The sequence below is a fragment of the Columba livia genome, chromosome Z (assembly GCF_036013475.1).
Source record: "Columba livia isolate bColLiv1 breed racing homer chromosome Z, bColLiv1.pat.W.v2, whole genome shotgun sequence".
In the NCBI taxonomy this organism is placed as follows: Eukaryota; Metazoa; Chordata; class Aves; order Columbiformes; family Columbidae; genus Columba; species Columba livia.
The window spans coordinates 18,788,479-18,808,048 of NC_088642.1; the positions used below are offsets into that span (position 1 = coordinate 18,788,479).

General features: G+C 40.8%; 2 protein-coding genes across 5 annotated transcripts in view; one reads left to right on the forward strand and one right to left on the reverse strand.

Annotated features, from left to right (window-relative positions):
• CENPK (centromere protein K) overlaps nt 1-19,570 on the forward strand; it is a 54,370-nt gene that overhangs the window by 9,605 nt on the left and 25,195 nt on the right. For 3 of the 4 annotated variants that reach the window (XR_010469252.1, XM_065047480.1, XM_065047481.1), the window contains exon 2: nt 19,428-19,529. Coding sequence is in view for 2 of the 4 variants with exons in the window: in XM_065047480.1 (XP_064903552.1) it covers nt 19,428-19,529 (102 nt within the window). In the remaining 2 variants the exon portion in view is untranslated. Of the gene's footprint in view, nt 1-16,774; nt 16,947-19,427; nt 19,530-19,570 lie in introns of those variants that run through there. The other variant, XM_021292224.2, reaches the window with a different exon arrangement.
• On the reverse strand, nt 2,855-16,873 carry LOC135577453 (peptidylprolyl isomerase domain and WD repeat-containing protein 1-like). Its single transcript, XM_065047471.1, has 11 exons — nt 16,654-16,873; nt 15,518-15,620; nt 14,780-14,880; nt 13,405-13,525; nt 10,915-11,362; nt 10,149-10,339; nt 9,475-9,664; nt 8,194-8,375; nt 5,484-5,565; nt 4,732-4,914; nt 2,855-3,674 (listed from the first exon to the last, which is right to left on the reverse strand). The coding sequence occupies exons 1-11, from the start codon at nt 16,856-16,858 to the stop codon at nt 3,531-3,533; spliced, it is 1,950 nt and encodes a 649-aa protein (XP_064903543.1). The 5' UTR covers nt 16,859-16,873; the 3' UTR covers nt 2,855-3,530.

The following is a 19,570-nucleotide window of genomic DNA, read 5'->3' on the forward strand; positions in this document are numbered from 1 at the left end:
AGGCTTAAACACGTCTTTATTAATCCAAATAGGAACCATTACAGTCAACACATTTTTGCCCACAAGAAGTAAGTTTTTTTTATTCCTGTAGCATAAAAATCTGTGCTTTTGGATTCAACAAACTCTTGGAAAGCATTTTCTGCATCCTGCTGGGTGTGGAAGCATTTTCTCTGCAAAAAGTGGTTGAGAGGCTTGAAGAAGTGGTTGTCGGTTGGCAAGAGGCCAGGGGAATATGGCACACGAGGCAAAACTTTGTAGCCCAATTTGTTCAGCTTTGGAAGCCTTGGTTGTGTGACATGCTGTCGGGTGTTGTCGTGGAGAAGAGCTGGGCCCTTCCTGTTGGCCAATGCTGGCTGCAGGCGTTGCAGTTTTCACTGCAGCTCATCGATTTGCCGAGCATCCTTCTCAGAGGGAATGGTTTTCTGGGATTCTGGAAGCTGTAGTGGGTCAGACTGGCAGCAGACCACCAAACAGTGACTGTGACCTTTTCTTTGGTGCAAGCTTGGCTTTGGGAAGTGCTTCGGAGGTTCTTCTCAGTCCAGCCATTGAGCTGGTCACTGCCGGCTGTCATATAAAATGCACTTTTTGTCACACATCGCAATCTGGTAGAGACGCGGTTTGTTGTTGCTGCGTAGAGTAAGAGAACATGACACTTCAAAAGGATGACTTTTTTGATTTTTGGTCAGTTCGTGAGGCAGCCACTTATTGAGCTTTTTCACCTTTCCAATTTGCTTCAAATGCCCCATGACCATAGAATGGTCGATGTTGAGTTCTTTGGCAGCTTCTCATGCAGCTGTAAGAGGATCAGCTGCCATGATTGCCCTCAGTTGGTCATTGTCAACATCCAATGGCCACCACTATGCTCCTCATCTGCAAATCTCTCATCTCCATTGTGAAGCATCTTGACCCACCCCTGCACTGTCCGTTCATTAGCAGTTCCTGGGACAAATACGTTCTTGACGTTGTGAGTTGTGTCTGCTGCTTTACAGCCCATTTTGAACTCAAATAAGAAAATTGCTTGCATTTGCTGTTTGTCTAATATCATTTCCATAGTCTAAAATAAATATGAAATAAACAGCAAGTAGTAAGTAATTAGCAAAAAAAAAAAACAGGCAAGAAAACACATTATGTATAACCACCACGTTTATGTGAGAATGTATTCAAACATTAAATGGCAAATTTCAACGATACGAAAACTGCTATTGCTTTTGTACCAACCTCATTGCATTGGAGCGCAGAGGAAAAATTCTGACTTGTGCATCTTTTTTCCTACAAAGGGTTGCTTGTAACACGTGGAATGCTACCACAAAAGTGTTTTTAAATGGAATTTATTTAAAATGTCTTGAAGTAACTGTGACGGTGTTGCATTTGTCTGTGAACTCTCCAGTGTGAACAGGTACACTAAGAGGTTTATCTGTATTATAAATTAATACTACATATAAACTGCTTCAGTTGTAAATCTAAGCTTGTTTCACCAGTTTTACTGAACTTTATTTTTTAGTGTACTCACTTAGGCTGTATATGTAATTGGAATATTTCCTCAACTAGGAACTCATTCAAGCATTACTAACTATGGGGATTATTTGACAAGCCTGAATAACTTTTCATAGGATTTTGACTTAATTGTGAAATTGAGTAAATACAACATCCCGTGACTGTGTTGTGGCTTTCTATAAAGAATTTCAGCTCAGTATGTCTAGACTAACTGAAAAATGGTGTTTTATCACTTCATATGGTCTTACTGTATGCTACCTTCAAATTTATTGTGGAATATGTGGTCCACGAGGATCGTATTCTGAAGCAGTTTTATTCTGAACTGTTGCATTAGGTGTGGATGTTTTGAGAAGATTTCTTGAAAGAAAGTGCTCTTTTAGTGGAAACAATTCATGAGCTGCTGCAATTTGAGTTGCCCAGAAAATGAATTATTTTCAATAAAAGTATCTAAAACTTTGACAATTAATTTTAATAAACTTGCCTTTTTTGTTAAGTTTATCTCAGAATCGAGGTGTGCCTCATTTTTCTTAGGGATCCCTGAAGATAACCCTTTATCTCCCTGAAGCTTCTTAAGGGCAGCAGCTTTTGAGGAACTGAATTTGATTAGTGTGACTCGCATCTCATTTCCTGGATGAAGTTACCAGACCTGCGATCTCCTGAGTCTTTTATGAGTGCAGTAGTGTCACATGAGCGTAAATGTTACTGTATTTAGACTAGACTTAGCCATTCAACATAGTAACAGAACCGTATCTAGCCCCAGGTTCACAGCAGCTGGAGGAGCTGTGTGAGCTTTCATTGCAGACTGCATCAGAAACACCTGAGGTGAATGGCATCATTCATTTTAAGCGAAGTATTTCAGCAGAGAAGTAGTAATGTTGCAAGGACTTTGGGTAATGTTGAAGCCAGAATTAGACTCCCTAAGCTAAAACAATGAGAAAGCAAACACTGGGGGAAAAAACAAAAGTATCATTGGCAATGCCAAACATGTTGCATAGGTCTTGGTACACTGGCATTGTAAGAGTTGATGGTTGCTCTTGGACACAGAAGGTATGTACACAGCCTTTTTTAAAGGACAGAGGTAGATTACATACCTTCTCATAGCACACAGTATCATAACTTGATCTCATGTTTGATGCACGTACATATGACGGAAGAGTTCTCTCAGCATTTCTGACCTTTTCCTCTGCCAAAGATCTCAATGCTGTGAATAGGTTTAATTAACTATGAAAGATGCAAATGAAACGTGAGAAAGATACAAACTATACCATGATCCCCTTTTGTAAATGGTATAATGAGACAGGGTGTGGGGATTTATATTGAGTTTTGCATAGGAGCAGGGGAAGAAAACCAGCAGACATGGTAAGAAACAAGCAGAGGTTTTTATTTTAAAAATACAAAGTTACCAGAAATACAGACACAGGGCACTTCAGGTACATCAAAAATAGTAAAACTGGTGATTGCTCTGTGTGGCAGGTACACTCACTCAGCACCACCAGAAACTTACAGACACCATGGTGTCCAATATCAGGCACAGGTCCCTTAGCCAATGAAATGCCCCAGTCAAGAGGAATTTCTAGACCACTGACCACAGATCGGATTTGACCCGGGTATAAATGAAGCCCCACTGGTGACTTCCTCAAAGCAGCAGGTCTGCAGCTGGGGACTTTTCCCCATAGGATGGGACACCACCTAAGGAAACACCTCAGGGTTGAGCACATTTTGAATCATCACAAAGTCTGAGGCTCCTCGGAGGCTCCTCCTCTTGAACCTGCTGTTTACCAAATATTTGTCAGAGCCTAAAGCAATTTTGATGGAGGACACATTTGATTATTGGTTAATCAACAGTTACACAATTTTGGTCAGCAAGAACAATAAAATCCCCTTTGAGTTTGCCATCCGCCTAATTTGATTTTAGTGTGCCTCTGAAACACTCTGTCCTGGCACTTCTCAAAAACATTTCTGTTCTTTTCAGGTCCTTTTTGGGTCCTACCATGTGGAGTTTCTTCTGCTTAAGGCTGGAACCTTCGAATCCTTGCTTACTTCACTGTGATATTAATGATGCTGATATCCTCATAGGGTTTGTCCGTTTTGGGATTGACTTTTACATTTGAGATTCTTTGAACAACTTCCATTCCTTTAGTCACCCGTCCAAACACACTGTGCTTGTTGTCCAGCCATGGCTGTTTGAGGGCACAGGAGAAGAAAAGGAAAGACAAAACAAAAGAAAAAGCAACTTATTAAAATAGAAAGCAGCCTCTAGGTTACGTACCAAACCAGAAAGAGAATGATGTAGAGTAAGCATGGATACACTTTGTATGTTCAGACTATGAAACTTAACACCATGTAAACACTAGCATGTCAAAAACTACTAGAGTATGGCTAATACATGTCCATATGCATTTAAACTCACTTTTCCAATTCTCAAAGTACTACAGGGGTCAAGTTCTGGCAATGCAGTGGAATTTCATAATTTATTTTCAAGTGTGTTCTCAGTTCACAGAAACGCTGTTTCTGTCTCTATCTTATGGTATTTTCACAGCTGAACTTTTAAGTGCCAGTCCAGAATACCATTTAATTCAAAGTAATATACAGTAGGCCCAATTAACAACCTGAATACAGGCACTGATACAACGTAGTAAGATTCAAAATTATGGCAGATGAGTGCTTTCTAAAAAAAGGCACACGATTTTGAAATAAGTGCTCGACGAATGCAGTGTCTACAAGTGTTATCTCTAAGGATTTGGGTTTTATTTGCTCAATTCATAAAGCAGTGTTTATTTTTTTCCTCTGAAATGGAACACGGATCAAAGGAAACCTGAACACTGGCTTTTTGGCATAGCTGTCATTAGGCAACATTAAGGAATCATCCTGGCACCATATCCAAAAATTTCAAACAATCTAAGCAATAGCTAGATTTCCATCATCTTTAAACCAGTATATTAGTACAAAATACTCTAGTAATACACAAGTAAAATGCCTCTGATTTACTAAGAATTCGATATTGCCCTTACGCCAATTAAAGGCAAAAGGCCTCTTGATCACTTTTCTGTTTCTCCAAAGGCTGCTTCAGTGAAGCCAACACAACATCCGTAGTTGTGTGCAGTGTTTATTTGCAAAATAACAAGAAAATATAATGTAGATAGTGCTGTGTTCCTTTTTTCACCAGAGGAAAAAAAGAATATGTTGCTATCTAAGTTACCATCTCAAGCCCTAAATCGAGCTTTTAATATTACTCACAGTTGGAACTACTGTTATAAAAAACTGGGATCCATTGGTATTTGGTCCTGCGTTGGCCATGCTGAGCGTGTATGGTCTGTCATGCCGTAAAGTTGAATGAAACTCATCTTCAAACTCTCCTCCCCAAATACTTTCACCGCCCATTCCTGTACCAGTTGGGTCACCAGTCTGAATCATGAAACCCTGCACAGAAATTAAGTTTTATTATGTCATCACATAGGATAAATAAGCAAAAATGTTTTATAGCAGGTGGCATTTCTTCAAACTTCCTTCAAACATTTCAACAAAATGTGTTAAAAGAAGCCCTTATCCACAGCATTTAAGTGATAATGGAGTACCTGTGAAGAAACAAACTCATGGTTCCTACTAGTGAGGGACAGAAACCTGATTATCTGTACCTCCTGCAGCCACTTAGGCCCTATCAGCTGGACTCTGGTGCGACAGAAATAAGGCGGCTTTAAAGAAACGCCTTCTGACATAAAACGAAGTCTTAGTTCAAGCAGGATTGCTGAATTGATCTTTCTCTCAGTTTCAGATTTCTGCCACTTTGTCAGTTCCAGAACAACCATTGAACAACTTCAGGTAAATGATCAAGCTGTTAAAAGCCTCAGAGTGGTTCAGACTTTACAGAGAATTCTGAAGCCATTACAGAAATTCCTTGTGCAAACGGGAAAGGAAAGGATTAACAAAGAGGACCAACCACAAAGCTACATTATCTCAAACAACAACAAAAAAAGTTCTGTACACGTTACCTTGATGATACGGTGAAATATGTGTCCGTTGTAATAACCATTTCTGCTGTGCACACAGAAGTTTTCCACTGTTTTGGGGCACCTAAAATTGTGCAGCAGAAAACACAAGCTACAGTAAATACTTAATCGTATGGTGGCAAGGCTGTCAACATTTCAGCTGTTGCAAGGAGCAGTGTTTCGGCACACTGTAGAAAGAGCTTTCAACAAGTAAGGAAAAAGAGAAAACAATCCCCACCTCCTCAAAGCCAGAGATAGAAACAAAAAACCCTGAGAGCTGCACGGTTACACAGAAAGGCAGCAGCAGCGTTGACAACGCCGCAGTGTTTCAGCTGTTGCTGAGCAGTGCTCACACAGCGTGAAGGCCTTTGCTACTTCGCACCCCACCCACCAGCGAGGAGGCTGAGGTGCACAAGGGGTTGAGAGGGGACACAGCTGGGACAGCTGACCCCAACTAACGCCAGGGATATGCCATAGCAAACGAGTCAAGCTCAGTCGTGAAAGCTGGCGGAAAAAGAAGGAAAGGGGGAACGTCCTCAGGGATGGCGTTTGTCTTTCCAAGTCACCACTACATGTGATGGAGCCCTGGTGTCCTGGAGATGCTGGACACCCGTCTGCCCAGGGGAAGCGTGAATGGATCCCTTGTTTCGCTTTGCTTTGTGTGCGCCTTTTGCTTTGCCTGTTAAACTGCCTTTATCTCAACCCACGAGTTTTCTCATTTTCACTCTTCTGAGTCTCCCATCCCACAGAGGGGGAGCAAGTGAGTGGCTGTGTGGTGCTTAGTTGCCAGCCAGGGTTAGACCACGAGTCAGGAACCAGCTATATTTCCTCAAAGCCTAGTCCAAGGCACCACTCTTTAGATGGTCCTTCTCCAGCCTTCTACTTAGAAACTGTTGGTTTACAAAATCAATTACGGAGTGCATGCTGCATAAGCAGAGAGTTGTTCACTCCTTTACTGCTACAATTCTCTTCAGTTGTCTATGTAAGGAGTCCAGTCTTGCAAACAACAAGTAACATCTAAAAATACAGCGTTACAGAACTTGCATTCAGCAGAGTCAGTTATCGTCCTCTGAAACTACTCACAAACATGATTTGGAAGCAGGGTGAGGGGGAAAAACATTACTTCTGATGGAATAAAAAGAGGAAAATCAACCAAACAACCTTCCACTTCTGTGACTTGATTTTGTACTTCTGAGAGATTTGCTACCAGGGTGAAAATTCTCTGCAATAGCTCCTCCACTAGTTTTAGATAACTGATTAGTAGGCAGAGTAGATCTACATTGACACGTTTATGCAGTAACACACATTTTCCCAGCAAATGAGAAAACAGCCAAGTGGAGACCACAGCTCTAGAGTTCAGCGGTGACAAGGAACATTAGCTTGGGCTTAGTGATAGTCTAAACTGAGTCAGAAACAGAGTGCCAGTGGGCTAAGTAATGGAACAGACAAGATTATAGTCTGAGCAGTACACAGTCATTCACAACTTGATTCCATGAGCACATGGCCCAAGACTTAAAGGCCATACAACGCCACATCCTATATGCTCTTCTTTAATTTTTTAATCGCATTCATCTTGAAAAAAAAATTTAAATTCAAAGCTAAGCTGGCTGGAAATACTAGAACAAAAAAGGACAAACCTAACAATAACCAAGACTGACAACAACGTATTTAATTGCAAACTGCATACGAAACACGGCAGTGAAGCACCTAGCAATACTATCCCTGCAAATAGTGACACGCTGACATGAGAATTAAAAAAAAGTCAGATACCACGTAGCTTGGCCTGTCACTTACTAATAAGGGCTGTACCATTACTTCAACCAATGTGCTACAATTCCAGAAACTAGGGCCTGACGCAAGGAGACACTGGTGAAAAACTGGCAGCCCTACGGGGTAGAACTGAAGTTGTATTGCCTTACCTTTGTTTATGATACAACAGGAACTTGGGTTTAGAGAAGCATGGACTACACTTACACCATTTAAGTTCAAATGTATAGCAATATTGAGATATACAATAATAAACAGATCTGTTTCATAATAAAATGTTTGCATATATTAGCATCGCAAAGAAGAGATTCTGACACAATAACCTTAGCAACTGTCATGCATAAAACTCTTCCAATTATACGTCTGGTTTTGGATATACACAGCACTGATATTATATGCTGGTACAAACTTCATGTTGCACTTGAAGGAGCTGCAATAACATCAAATGTAGTACAATGGCCACATCTGGAAGTTGCAAACTGCACTATTTCTCTGGCTTCCACAGTCCTACTGTCAACATCATCATTCTCTTTCATGACAGAATCAAACAGCACTGACTTACAATAATATGTAGCACACACAGAATCACGCAACCTATTCACATACGCTGCTTAGAGAAAGAATAAAAGCTAAGAAAGGAATAACCCCCCCGAACCTGTACATAAGTAAAAGTAAAAATAATTTTTAAAAAATTATAAAATAATAATAAAAAACAGACTTGTGCCCACAACTGTTCCTTATCTCTATTTTGCCCTATTTTATTTGTGTTTGTAAAGAGTCACAGTCCTAGCTTGATGTATTAAGAAGCTGTTGGGAAAAATGGACGGTAGAAAAAGGGGAAGAAGAGAACTATTCCTAACTTTAAATACACGTCTTGCACACTGCTACCATAAAGTGTAGAAGAAAGTAAAAACTAAAGAACTGAAAAAAACTACTAAATACATACTCAACGGGAAAAAGCTTGACATGAATATCTCCCATGCTTGTGTGGATGATGGCGCTGTCTGAAACTCTTTTGGGACCTTCTGCTTGAGTAGCTGCCATGACCTCTTCTTTAGAAGGCTTCTCATTAAATACGTCTCTGTCAGAATCTGCACTCTTTGTATCTTCTGGTTCACGTTTAGTAAACTAAGAACAAAAGAACAGAAGGCTGTTTGGTTTTTCTCTTTCCCCCTCCCCTTATCTTACACACTGGTGTCAATACGATTATTCAAACCGTGAAACACTAATAGATTTAAAATAGAGGAAGAGAATTCATAGACAGTCTGTTCTTGCACTTCAGCGTCGTGCATTACCAGTCACGAATTCCAGTACAGCTATGTGCAAATCCAAGTAACTTTTTAATAACTGTTAATTAAACTTCTCCCTCTTTTTAACAGAAAGCCCACAGTAGCTCAGCATCTTTTCTTTAAAAAAAACAGTGGAGAATATCAACGTGTACTGTCACATTCAGACTAAACCAGCGGGTTTCATCACAAAACATTTCGTTTCACTACAAAGGAAAACTTAATCCTCTTGTTCCAATACCACATTCATGTAAGACTACAGAAAACCATCAAACTTAACCGAAAACAAGGAAAAAACCTCAGAAATGTAGTTTTATAGCACTTAGAGCAAAAACATAGAATAAATATACGAGTACAGAAGCATCTGCTTAAGTGAGCAGTACACTTACTTGTCAAATGACAATCACTAATCTCTCTGCATGCATATGGCCATGCTTTCTCTAACAGCGAGTAACGTTTTAGATTTTGCCTAACTTCTCCTCCTCACTTGTCCTATCGTTCGGAGTAGTATATTCCCTTACGTACTACACACTAACCACACGAAGCTTTACAAAATATACCATCTTGGTCCAACAAAAACCATGATCAAATTCAGACAGACTCATCTCTAACCACTACGGTGATCACATCCCAACTGCCTACTAACTGCTCTGGAACTACTTGTCTGTTTGCCTTATTCACTGCATCTCACCTAAAATCTAAATTGTGAACAGGAAGATGACTCTTTGTCTTAGCTAGTTGCCCAGAACGTCCTTGATGCTACTGAGTCCTGATGCTGCTCTGCATTTAATTTAACTACATAATGAAGGAACGCCTCTGGAAAGCTGAGTTTGAAAATATTCAGGACAAAAAGCCCTGGAAAGGTGCAAGGAGAAAAGTGAAAATAATAGAGAAAAACATCAGTACGTGCACGGAGTTATTTAAACAGAAACTACACTCACCATGTAAAACCTGTTCTTTTTAAAAGCTGTGCAGATTACTGTTGGATCTGCCTGGATACTCTGGAGAACAGGATTTTCAGATGCCTTCATCTCTATAGTGATGGCAGCACGATGTTTTTTTGCTACTCCTTGGAACAAAGCTAGTTGCATCACTCTGATGTTTTCTTGTTTTCCCAAGATACGAATACACCTGAAGTACAAGATGTAAAAAGGTATAACTATTGTCAGCTGCTCACAGTCAGAGATTATCTCCTTTCTGCCTGCAAGACCCAAAACAAAACTCCCAAAGTCCTCTCAAATAACTAGTTGGTTTTTTACGATGCTTCTCTATTCAGGCTTGCTATGTGATTTACTAGTCGGTCTCCGTATGCAATAAAACCCCAGTTGCACGATCCAGGTTCACGTTATCACACACAATTAGCCAGAGGTTACACCTTTTTAATACAAATATGCTTGCCATATTTTCTCATTGTTTTACGAAGCTTTAAACTGCAACAGCTCATTAGGAATCACAGCGCTATCTTACCTACAGTCTAATGTAAGGCTCCCAGATAACAACACAATAAGATTAGAGACCCCCACAGCCATATCAAGTTTTAAATATACTACAAACTTCACTGAATATAGGCTTTGAAATAAGAACATTTATCTCCAAGTGTGTCACTGGAACGTACCTGTTAGTCTCTACATTTATGACCTTAATGCCCAACATTGTTCCATAGAGAACGAAGTGTCCAGTTTCGTCAAAAATAATATTGATTAATCTTACTGCATCCACTTTCTCCAGCTCACGTTCAACCGCCATACGTCGGCCAAACTCCATGTCTGGTAGTTGCTGTCTCATCTGCTGAAGTTCAGTAAACATCTACAGAAAAACAGAAAACACACCCCACTTTTACATAAACATATTTTACATCATTGACGCAGCAAAACACTGATCCACATGCTTAGAAAATTCAGAATTCAAAGGAGATTACTCTACACAAACTTAACTGAAGAATTAAAATAAATACAAATACTCCCTTTATTTTAATGAACCAATAGGCACGTTGTAGTACTAGCCTCAAGCAAAGACAGAAAAGTACGTAGCCATCTAACAAATTTCTTAAAAGATTACAAGTATAATTCGCTATCGTTATGTTATTTTAAATGGACATTTTGCAGAATTGCTTCCTAGTAAAAAGAAATCTAGCAGTACAAAAACACAGATGAAAAGGGACAGCTCCGTTTCACCGCATAACTAACATAAACTGGTAATTAGTTTTGTGGCAAAGCTACACAAGAGGCAAGGAAGGGAACAAAGAAAGATTTTCTGCAAGAGAAATACAGCAACGAGGCTCAACTTTAGAAAAAAATGATAACTTAGGTGAATGTGCTGGTAATGAAATTCAAATACGTAGAGAAAACACCTCATAAAAAGATAAGCAAGACCAAACTTACACTCAGAGATTCATCAAAGACTCTCATGAGCTTCCCTGTCAAAAAACGGAAAATTCTAACTTTCCTGTCAGACCCAAGAGTCGCCATTTTCTTGCCATCGGGTGAAAAACTTATACTGGATGGGTAAGCCTTGCATTTAGCAAATTCATATAGATCAGTATCTGTTTTATACTCCCAATTCACGTTCTTGGGAAATTTATATTCCTGAGAAGTTCCAGTCCAGTACTCGATCATTCCAGATTTGTCAGCAGACACTACTACTCTGTAGACAGGGTTCAATCGTATCTGAGTAAGAGAGGATGTGTGGAGTTTATCAAAAACGTGAAGTGGCTGGTTATTCCCTCGTCCATCGTATATGAATATTTTTCCTGTGCTCTTCTCAGATGTGGCAACAGAAGATATGGCATCTCCAGGGCAATACACCCATTCACACTGGCCAGGGTGGTAGCTGCAACAGAGTGGAAGGATTAAAGAAAAAGGACTGATGTTACTTATCTAAGGATTGAGTCTTGCTATAAACTTGAAATCAAATATCAGAAGCAAATTTTGAACTTCATTTACTAGTCTTACTAATATCTGTCTTGCCAAAATTCAGGGTTATAACCAGGCTTTTCCAAGCAACACAATTCAGTGGATGGCCTGGCCAATATCTGTTGCTCCCGTATGGTTTTATAAAGAGGGTCTGATAGAAAGCAAAGGTAGAAGGCAGCTATAAAAGATTAGGGATGGAAATCCAGCTAAATCACACCAGTGGCATTAATGATTCCTATTCAACTTCTGCAATTCAATAGCATTTCTCTTCCGTATGTTACATGACTAACGCTTCAGTGGAAATGAAGAAAACTGCACCTTTGCCATATAGTTACAGAAAATCTAAGTAAAATCAAGACAATCATCCTATATCCAATAAGTGTTCTGAATGCATTTAAGAAGGAACCCATTTGCTACTACCAAAACCACACTCTACAGGTAAAACAAGCCAGAGCTATGGACAATAACATAAGTTATGGCAGTTTTTTAAAAAAGTCTGTAACCAAAGATTTTGAGAACCAGAACTCAGGAACCAAATGTCAGGCCACCAAGAAATCAACCCTGCTATCCACTGGCATATACCTGTCAAAGCAAGCAATGCAACATAACACGAGCTGAAAAGATCACACGGAACTTAGGATGCTACATCATCAACTGCAAGCCTGAGCAAACAGCCATGAAAACATCTCAGGCAGGTCAGAGACCGTCCGCTCAATAAACAGTAAGGCAGAAGATCGAGCCACAACCACAAAGCTTTAAAAGACTGTTTAGAATAATGCTTATATTACAGCTGTTTGCTGTTCTCCATTAAAGAGTTCACTACAGGAAAAACTCCATTTACGGGGAGAGGAAAGTCTTGATTACTGAGGCTGAAAAAGATATCTTTAAATATAAACCAGGAAACATACTGAAGAAAAATGTTACAGGTAGCATCTTCAGGGTATTCCTGAAGCGAAATAGATTTACATTCCACCTCAGTTTTCTCTGGATTCTCAAACAGAAAATACACCTTCTATTGTAACATCAAATTCAATTTTTCTTAATATTATTAAATCTTTTTCATACTACAATTTTACCACTTCCGTAGTGACAATACAGGGCTGCTAAGTAGAAAAGACCAGTAAAAACAAAATAGTAAGGTTAACTAGAACTTTTCCACAGCAGACAGCCCAGAGCGAATCAGTTCCTATAGGTTAAATACATTATGTGGAGGAGAATACTAAAACTACAACCAGCAAAGCTTTTTGAGCTTATGCTTCTACTCGGTTGCAGAACTAAACAACAAATAGTGGACTATGAGGAATCAGTTTTCCAGTTCTAAAAGGCTTGTGGAAACATCAGTGCTTCTACTGCTCTTGGTACAGCATTCATTGAACCTCCAGTCCTCCAAACTCACCCTTGTAGCAGCGTGGGGCTTGTTTTCCTCTAGTATTGTTGTAATTCAAATAACATCCATTCCCATCTCTCCCACATGCTTTAGCTACATACTGTATAACTAGAGAAATCCTACAACAGCAAGACTAAGAAAAACAACATTCTATAGAACAGAAGGAGGAAATTTCTATCCCCGTGACAACAAATAAGACAACACATACAGGCCAAATTCCTTCTCTACTGGAAATATTGGTTGGCTATGATTCTTAAATTCAGTTGCAAACATGAGAAAAAAAAATGCCTAGCTAAGTATTTTGAGAAACACCACATCTTTGTGCATAATATTTTACACTGAGGGAAGGCACAGACCTACTACATTCGCATACTGGGCATATAGTCCTAAATTTTTCTATTCAGTCAGGCAGACCACAGCCACTGGATGCACTTCAGATAATGCCATTTACTCAGCTCCATCTGACTGGGGGAAAAAAAACCTCAAAACACACAAATTATTGATTTATCTCTTAGCAAAATAACCCCCATTTATAATCCCAAACAAACATTTTCAAGAACTATGTAACTTACCCAAGTTTCAGCATGTTGATCATATCAAAGTTGACTACATCAAACACTTTCATTGCTTTGTCATCTCCAACCGAACAGAATAATGCCCCCTCTGAACTAACCGCTATACTCTCAATAACACCTATTAAAAAAGTTAACATACTATTAGGACGCAAGAAAGGGACATCCTTCACTTCAATATTCCACAGGAAAGACGTAAAGAGGTTTAAACCTGTTTCTCAGCCGTTTCTTCACCTTTGAGACTTAAACACCTATCTGACTTTCAAAATAAAAAACGCCAAAAGACTCACAAAACAACAGTTTGTATCCTATCACGGGTCACAATCAGGTACATTATACTGAACTACTTACCACATACTTAAATGAACCATTATAATGTCAATTATTTTCATTTAAAATGTTCATTTAAATAAATTCAGAACAAGATCAAGATATGTTACAAAAATAACGTGCTCTTCAGCTTGCAGCTCTCTAGAGAGAAAAAGCAGAACTCTACAGGCTATTAGAGTCCTGCTATTAGCACACATACTACTCAAAATGACTCCACAATATCTATTTTCGCTTGGTAGTCTTTGTTCTCACATTTTGTTTCTGTATATAATGAAAAGCTGATACTTAAGACTGAGAGCCCACCATGACATCTTTTCAAAGTCTAAGAAGAAACAGCACTTCTACTATTTATTATTACATATTTTCCTAACAGTCTGCATCTCGAACTGTTTTCTCCCCAGGAGGCATGTGATCACTTCCTCTAATAGCAACGAGAATGCCACTTTCCGTCCAGCCTGTTTAACGCTTAGCATAATACGGAGGAGCTATGTGTACTTGCCAACTTTGAAAATCGGGTTAAAATCATTAATTCTTAATTGGAATTCAGCTGATAGCCATGACAATGATGCAGAATTTACTCGACAGTTGCAATAATACAAGAGGAAAATTACAATGTCTTTGACACTGCAGGAGGTGGGGAGGACATCAGGGATTAAGGCAACTACTTAGAGTACCATTTTCTTAACTTCTCTGCATTTTATGAATCCTGTTATGCACATTGTTCACTTATTTTTTAATAGACAGCTTTTTAATGTCCTTGACATTCTCCCCGCAGGATGGGCACAAAGTAACGCAGAGGATGTAGAGGATCTGTGCAGGAGGCGTCCCACGTGTTTTATTTTCACCCTGACCCTCCTGCAGTTCCAGAACAAAATGTAACAGGACAGGGGAATAAAGAAAGACAGGCAGGTATCATGTAATCCCCAACTGCAGGAAATTAATCCCAGAATCCCTCTTCTCTTTATCCGTACTCTCTGTTCAAATGCTTAAGAGCAAGGGTGAAGAAATAGTGAGGTCCTTCTTGGAACAACAAGCAACTTCTCACCCAGGTGACTCCGGAAGTGTTTAACAAACTCAATCCCTTCTTCTGCTTTTTTCCAGAATTTTACATGCCCATCATGACTGGCTGTGATGATAAAATCTGTCCTACAGTTACAAAAGAAAAACAAGAAACAAAGAAACAAAAAAGTTACACATATTATAGACTTTCACTATCCTTAGTGCTGTGTAAAGAATTACCTTTAAACAAATTACTGTGACAATCTGTCTGAACGGCTACTACGACTCCTGGAAAAGTAAACAAGTATTTCCGTGCACTCTGGATTAATTTACAAAAAGCCAACGGCCTGAACTGAGGAAATATATAATACTATCTCATTTGACTACGTGAATTTTAGTTCTATTTTAGCTTTGCTTTCCAATAGGTGCTATTTACTAATGTACCTGTGCGCACATACACAGAAAAAAGAGAAGAAAGCTATCTCCTACATCTGAGCAGTTCTGCTGAATCACATTTTGTTCAGATGCAGTCAGTTCCTCACATTCCTGTATATACTGCCCACTCCAACAAGGATTTTAAGACCTCTTTTCATTCTATTTGAACAGCCTTTATCTTCGCAGTAAGCCCTTTTCTTGGCACTTAGTTTTGTTTGAGTTTTTTTAATTAGAATACCACTTCTAGACTCAGTCTTCCCATTACTGAAGTTCTACAATGAAAACTTTCTAGCATATAGAAAAATACATCTCTGACAACGAGATACGGTGAAAAAAAGAAGACACTTACTTAGTACATGCTACATGTGTAATGACATCTCTGTGCATGTAACTGCGTTCGTACATCGAAGCACATGGTAGATTTTCCAGATAAACGTGTTCAAATTCAAGGACTAAACAGAATAAAAAAAAAAAAATCAGGAAATTTTTTTTCATAAAGGTACATCCGGCTTCTCTTCTCCCTTGAACAGCTTACTGCCATTGTAGTCAAGAATACACTAATGCTCTCTGCAAAGATAATCAAAGGGAATTCTGCTGTGGCTTTCTACTCAGACTGATAAATTGGAGCCACTGCAACTCTGCTTTAAGACACACAGACGCCCCGTTTAAAGCAACTATCACCTTGGCTGTCTGCAGGTAATAAGAAAAAATTCGGTATCGCAATTTTTAAGTTACTGCCAGAAAGCAGAAGATTATCTGCGCCTGATTTTCTTCCAGAACCAAACATATTCCTGACACTGTTGTTAAGAGATCTGAGGTGCCACACAAGTATTGCAGCTTACATTCTAAGTGCTAGCACCCACCTATTTCACTGTTTAACTAGTCCAACTAAAATAACCCGATTTTCTACTTTCGTCTCCAATGTTTACATCCCAACTGCTGACACCTGCGCAATGGCATTTGTTACTGAACCGGCAGGTTTGCATCTGTTGAACGTCTTTAAACCCGCATGTACTGTACAACCGCTGCTCAGAGAGCCGTGAGTTGCCGCACACATCAACACCGTGTATCAAAACACAACCCAGAGGCTCCTCCGCCTTCGGGCAGAGCCCTAGAAGCCATTTCGTTCCACGTTCGTGGGCAGCACGGTCTCAGCGCTGCCGGCACTACCAAGCAGCGCCTCTTTGCCTGCGGGCATCTCCCAGACGAAGCAGAAATAGGGCGCCCACGACCTGCAACTCTGCGCCCAAGAGGTCCCTCCGCAGCCCGGCCATTCTACGTACGAGCCGCTGCTGCAGGCAAAGGGCTCCTGGGGCACGGGGAACCGCCCGAGGGCGGCCCAGCTGCCCGGCGCCCCCACCTCGTATTGGGGGCCGCGCTGCTGGGGGGGCTGCGGCCGAGCAGCGACCCAGCGCTCCAGGCCGGGCCCGGGGTAGCGCCCGCAGAGAAGGGGCAGGCAAGCGAAGGCTCCGCTCCTGCCGTTACCTCTCCTCCTTTTCGCCTGCGCGGCCTCCCCCGGGAGCGGCCCGACCCAGCGCTCCTCCTCATCCTCCTCGTCCGCCGCTGCCTCGGGCTCCCGCCGCTTGCGCTCCGACTCCGAGGCCGCCATGCTGCGCAACGTCCCTTGCTCGCGACGCCCCTTCCCCGGCGCTCGCCACACCCTGCGCCGGGCGCCCTGAAAGTGACGCATCCGGACGCAGCCAATAGTTGCGGAGCGCGCGCAGAACGAGCTGAGCGCTGTGGGCGCCGAGCTCTGAGGGCCAAGAGGAGCCGCCATGGTAACGGGCGCGGGTCGGCCGTCACCGGCCCCGGGGTCCGGGCTGCGGAGGGCGGGCGGGCCGAGCCGCTTTTCCGGCCTGGAGCCCCGGCCGGGCTGGCGGCGGGTGGGGCCGCCGGGTGGGAAGGAAGGAAGGAAGGAAGGCAGGCAAGAAGGAAAGGGGCGGTCGGGCCGCGGGAGCGCTGCTTGTGGGGATCAGCCCCTGCCCCGTGTCCTCCCCTCGGGGCTGCGGTGCTGGGGGCTGTGCTAGGGCGCATGGGAGCTTCCCGCCTCGTGTCTTTTGTGCCGTTGTTTGTATCTTGCCCTTTTAAAAAATATTGTTTAAGTTACTCTTTATTAAGTCCCGGCTTTCTGACTTTTCCCGTCAGTTTTCCCAGGGCTGCTCTTACTTTCTCATCTCAATCTTCCTTCCGTAGTTGGTCCTTTTGTAGCGGTTGACGTGAAACATTTCCCTTATTTGCTCGGCTGGCGTAAAGCCCACAACACGCACTTGTCCCTGTGTCTGTTTTTTACCTAATTATGGAGTTCTAAAGTGAGGTGAGAAAGAACATGTTGAAACACATCAAGAAAGTCCTTGGTTTTCAGGCATGGTGTACAAATAGAAGCCTAACTTTACACACAGAAACAGATAAAACTGCAAGCTACAAAGAGAAGAATCTGAACATGATACTTTGACGTATATACTTTGGGAGGTAATTAACGGCACAATATTAGGGACCACCAGTCAGTTTGGCTTGTGCTACTGGGGCCTGTAGTATCTGTTTGTGATATGTACATTGTGTAAAATCGAGCACGGAAATTTTGATGGTCAGCAATAATAAAATCACTGTAATCATTCGAACTTTTCTTTTCTTAGGTATGTGCTCAAAGGTTTACTTCATATCATGTGTTCATGTGGACAGATTGTATTATTGCAGGCGGACACAGGAGAACGGGGCTTTTTATTCCACTCGAGGATCCCTTTCAAATTTCCAAAAGTGTTTTGTTTCAGGCCCTCTTAGTTCTGCTGCTGCCGAGCCTGGTTGCCACGATGAAAATTCCCTGTTCAGGGTTTTTCTTTGTTTGTCTCCTTGACAGTTTTTGGACTGAGGAAAAAAAAAGTACATTGCATCTCAAGACTGCTTAATTTCTTTATTAGCCTTCTGTGGGGGACTTTGCTGGAGGCATTTCAGACGTCTTAATAAATTATGTGAAATAGTTCTCTTTTAAGTAGTGGAGCCCTTCCAAGACTCCGAAGAAGACAGTAATTTTCCTTTGCAAAACCTGAACTGTGCCTGTTAGACCTTATCAGATCATGGCAACCCAGATTTTCTAGTGTTCTGTTTTTAATTACGGATGCAACAACTTTGCCAGGAAGGCTTAGCAGAAGTATTGCTACCTTTCGGTTCCCTGGAGGACTTGCAGTCTCTAGTGAGACATTCTGATTTTTTTCTTAGCCACTCTGCTATGGTACACTTGATCTTTGGAGGTACTGGTTAAATATTTAATTCCCTTTCAATTATTTGGGTTTTCATAATCAGTTTCTCTGATGCTGTGTTTTCTGAAGGTGAACAAAAGGTTGAGTTAGGAATTTGTGCATCGTCGAGAAGGCAGAGATGTTGATTTCTTCTTTAGACCTTTCTCTTTTTTAGTATCGCTTTTAAATCTCTACTTATGTGGTGAACTCAGTGATCCATGTAAGTCTTTTTAAAGGCTTCCTGCATCTTGCACATCTAAGAAATCCCTGTTGGTTGTTTTAGCTTAAAAAAAAAAATCCATTTGAGTGTCATTTTTTACTTTCTTCTTTTCCCCTCTTAATTGCTGCTGTTGTTCGTGTATCTCTTTGTAGATTTAGCTAGGATTAAATTTCTGAATTTGTACGTGTTTCTATCTGATCCAACACTTTCTCAAACTTTTTCATTTAACTTCGGTTAATTTTTTTCCCTTGGCTGTCCTGATGCCCTCTTTCCTTTGTTGTCGGCGCCCATCTTTCAGGTTCTTTTGATTGGTTTTCTAGTAACCTCCAAGACACTTTTATCTATTAATCAAAAAGATTCTGAGTTCAAGTTGTCTTAAGGAGAAATAGACTAGGACGTTTATTGGAAGACAGAGCAGAACTACCTATGGTTAAGAACTTTGCAGGTATATAGAAGTGTGGCTTTGTAGAAGTGAGGTTCTCTTCTTGTTTCTTTATTTAAGTTATCAGAAAATTTCTAAAAACCCACTATTGCAGATAATCAAAGCAGTTCTGAAAATTTGGGATTTTGTGATTTGATTTTAAAAAATATTGATAGTGTCTTCAAATTCTATTATGATAATATGGTTAGCCAATTTTACAGAATGATTGAGTGCTATCTGGAAATACAGGAGAGTTAACTGAAAGCTTCATATTCAAAGGGATTGCTCTGTTAAGTATTTGACCTAAACTACCAGGTATGATTCAGTAACCTGTAAATAATTGTTGTAGATCTACATGATAACTGTTTTATTTGCTTGTTAATAGGCTGAATGCATACAAGATATCATCAGCGGCCCGGTTTCTCCCGTAGATGCCAAGGAAGGCCTCTTGTATGAATGTGAGCATATTTGGAAGCTTCTGGAAGAGGTATGCAAACCACAAGTGTTAGACTAGATTTGTTGTAGACT

Excerpts from the sequence above, each read along its gene's own strand:
- LOC135577453 (XM_065047471.1), bottom strand. The coding sequence starts at position 16,858 with ATGCGTCACTTTCAGGGCGCCCGGCGCAGGGTGTGGCGAGCGCCGGGG. Across the intron at positions 13,526-14,779 it reads ACACTTCCGGAGTCACCTGG|GTGTTATTGAGAGTATAGCG; the intron begins GTGAGAAGTTGC and ends CTTTTTTAATAG. Across the intron at positions 11,363-13,404 it reads ATCAACATGCTGAAACTTGG|CTACCACCCTGGCCAGTGTG; the intron begins GTAAGTTACATA and ends ACTCTGTTGCAG.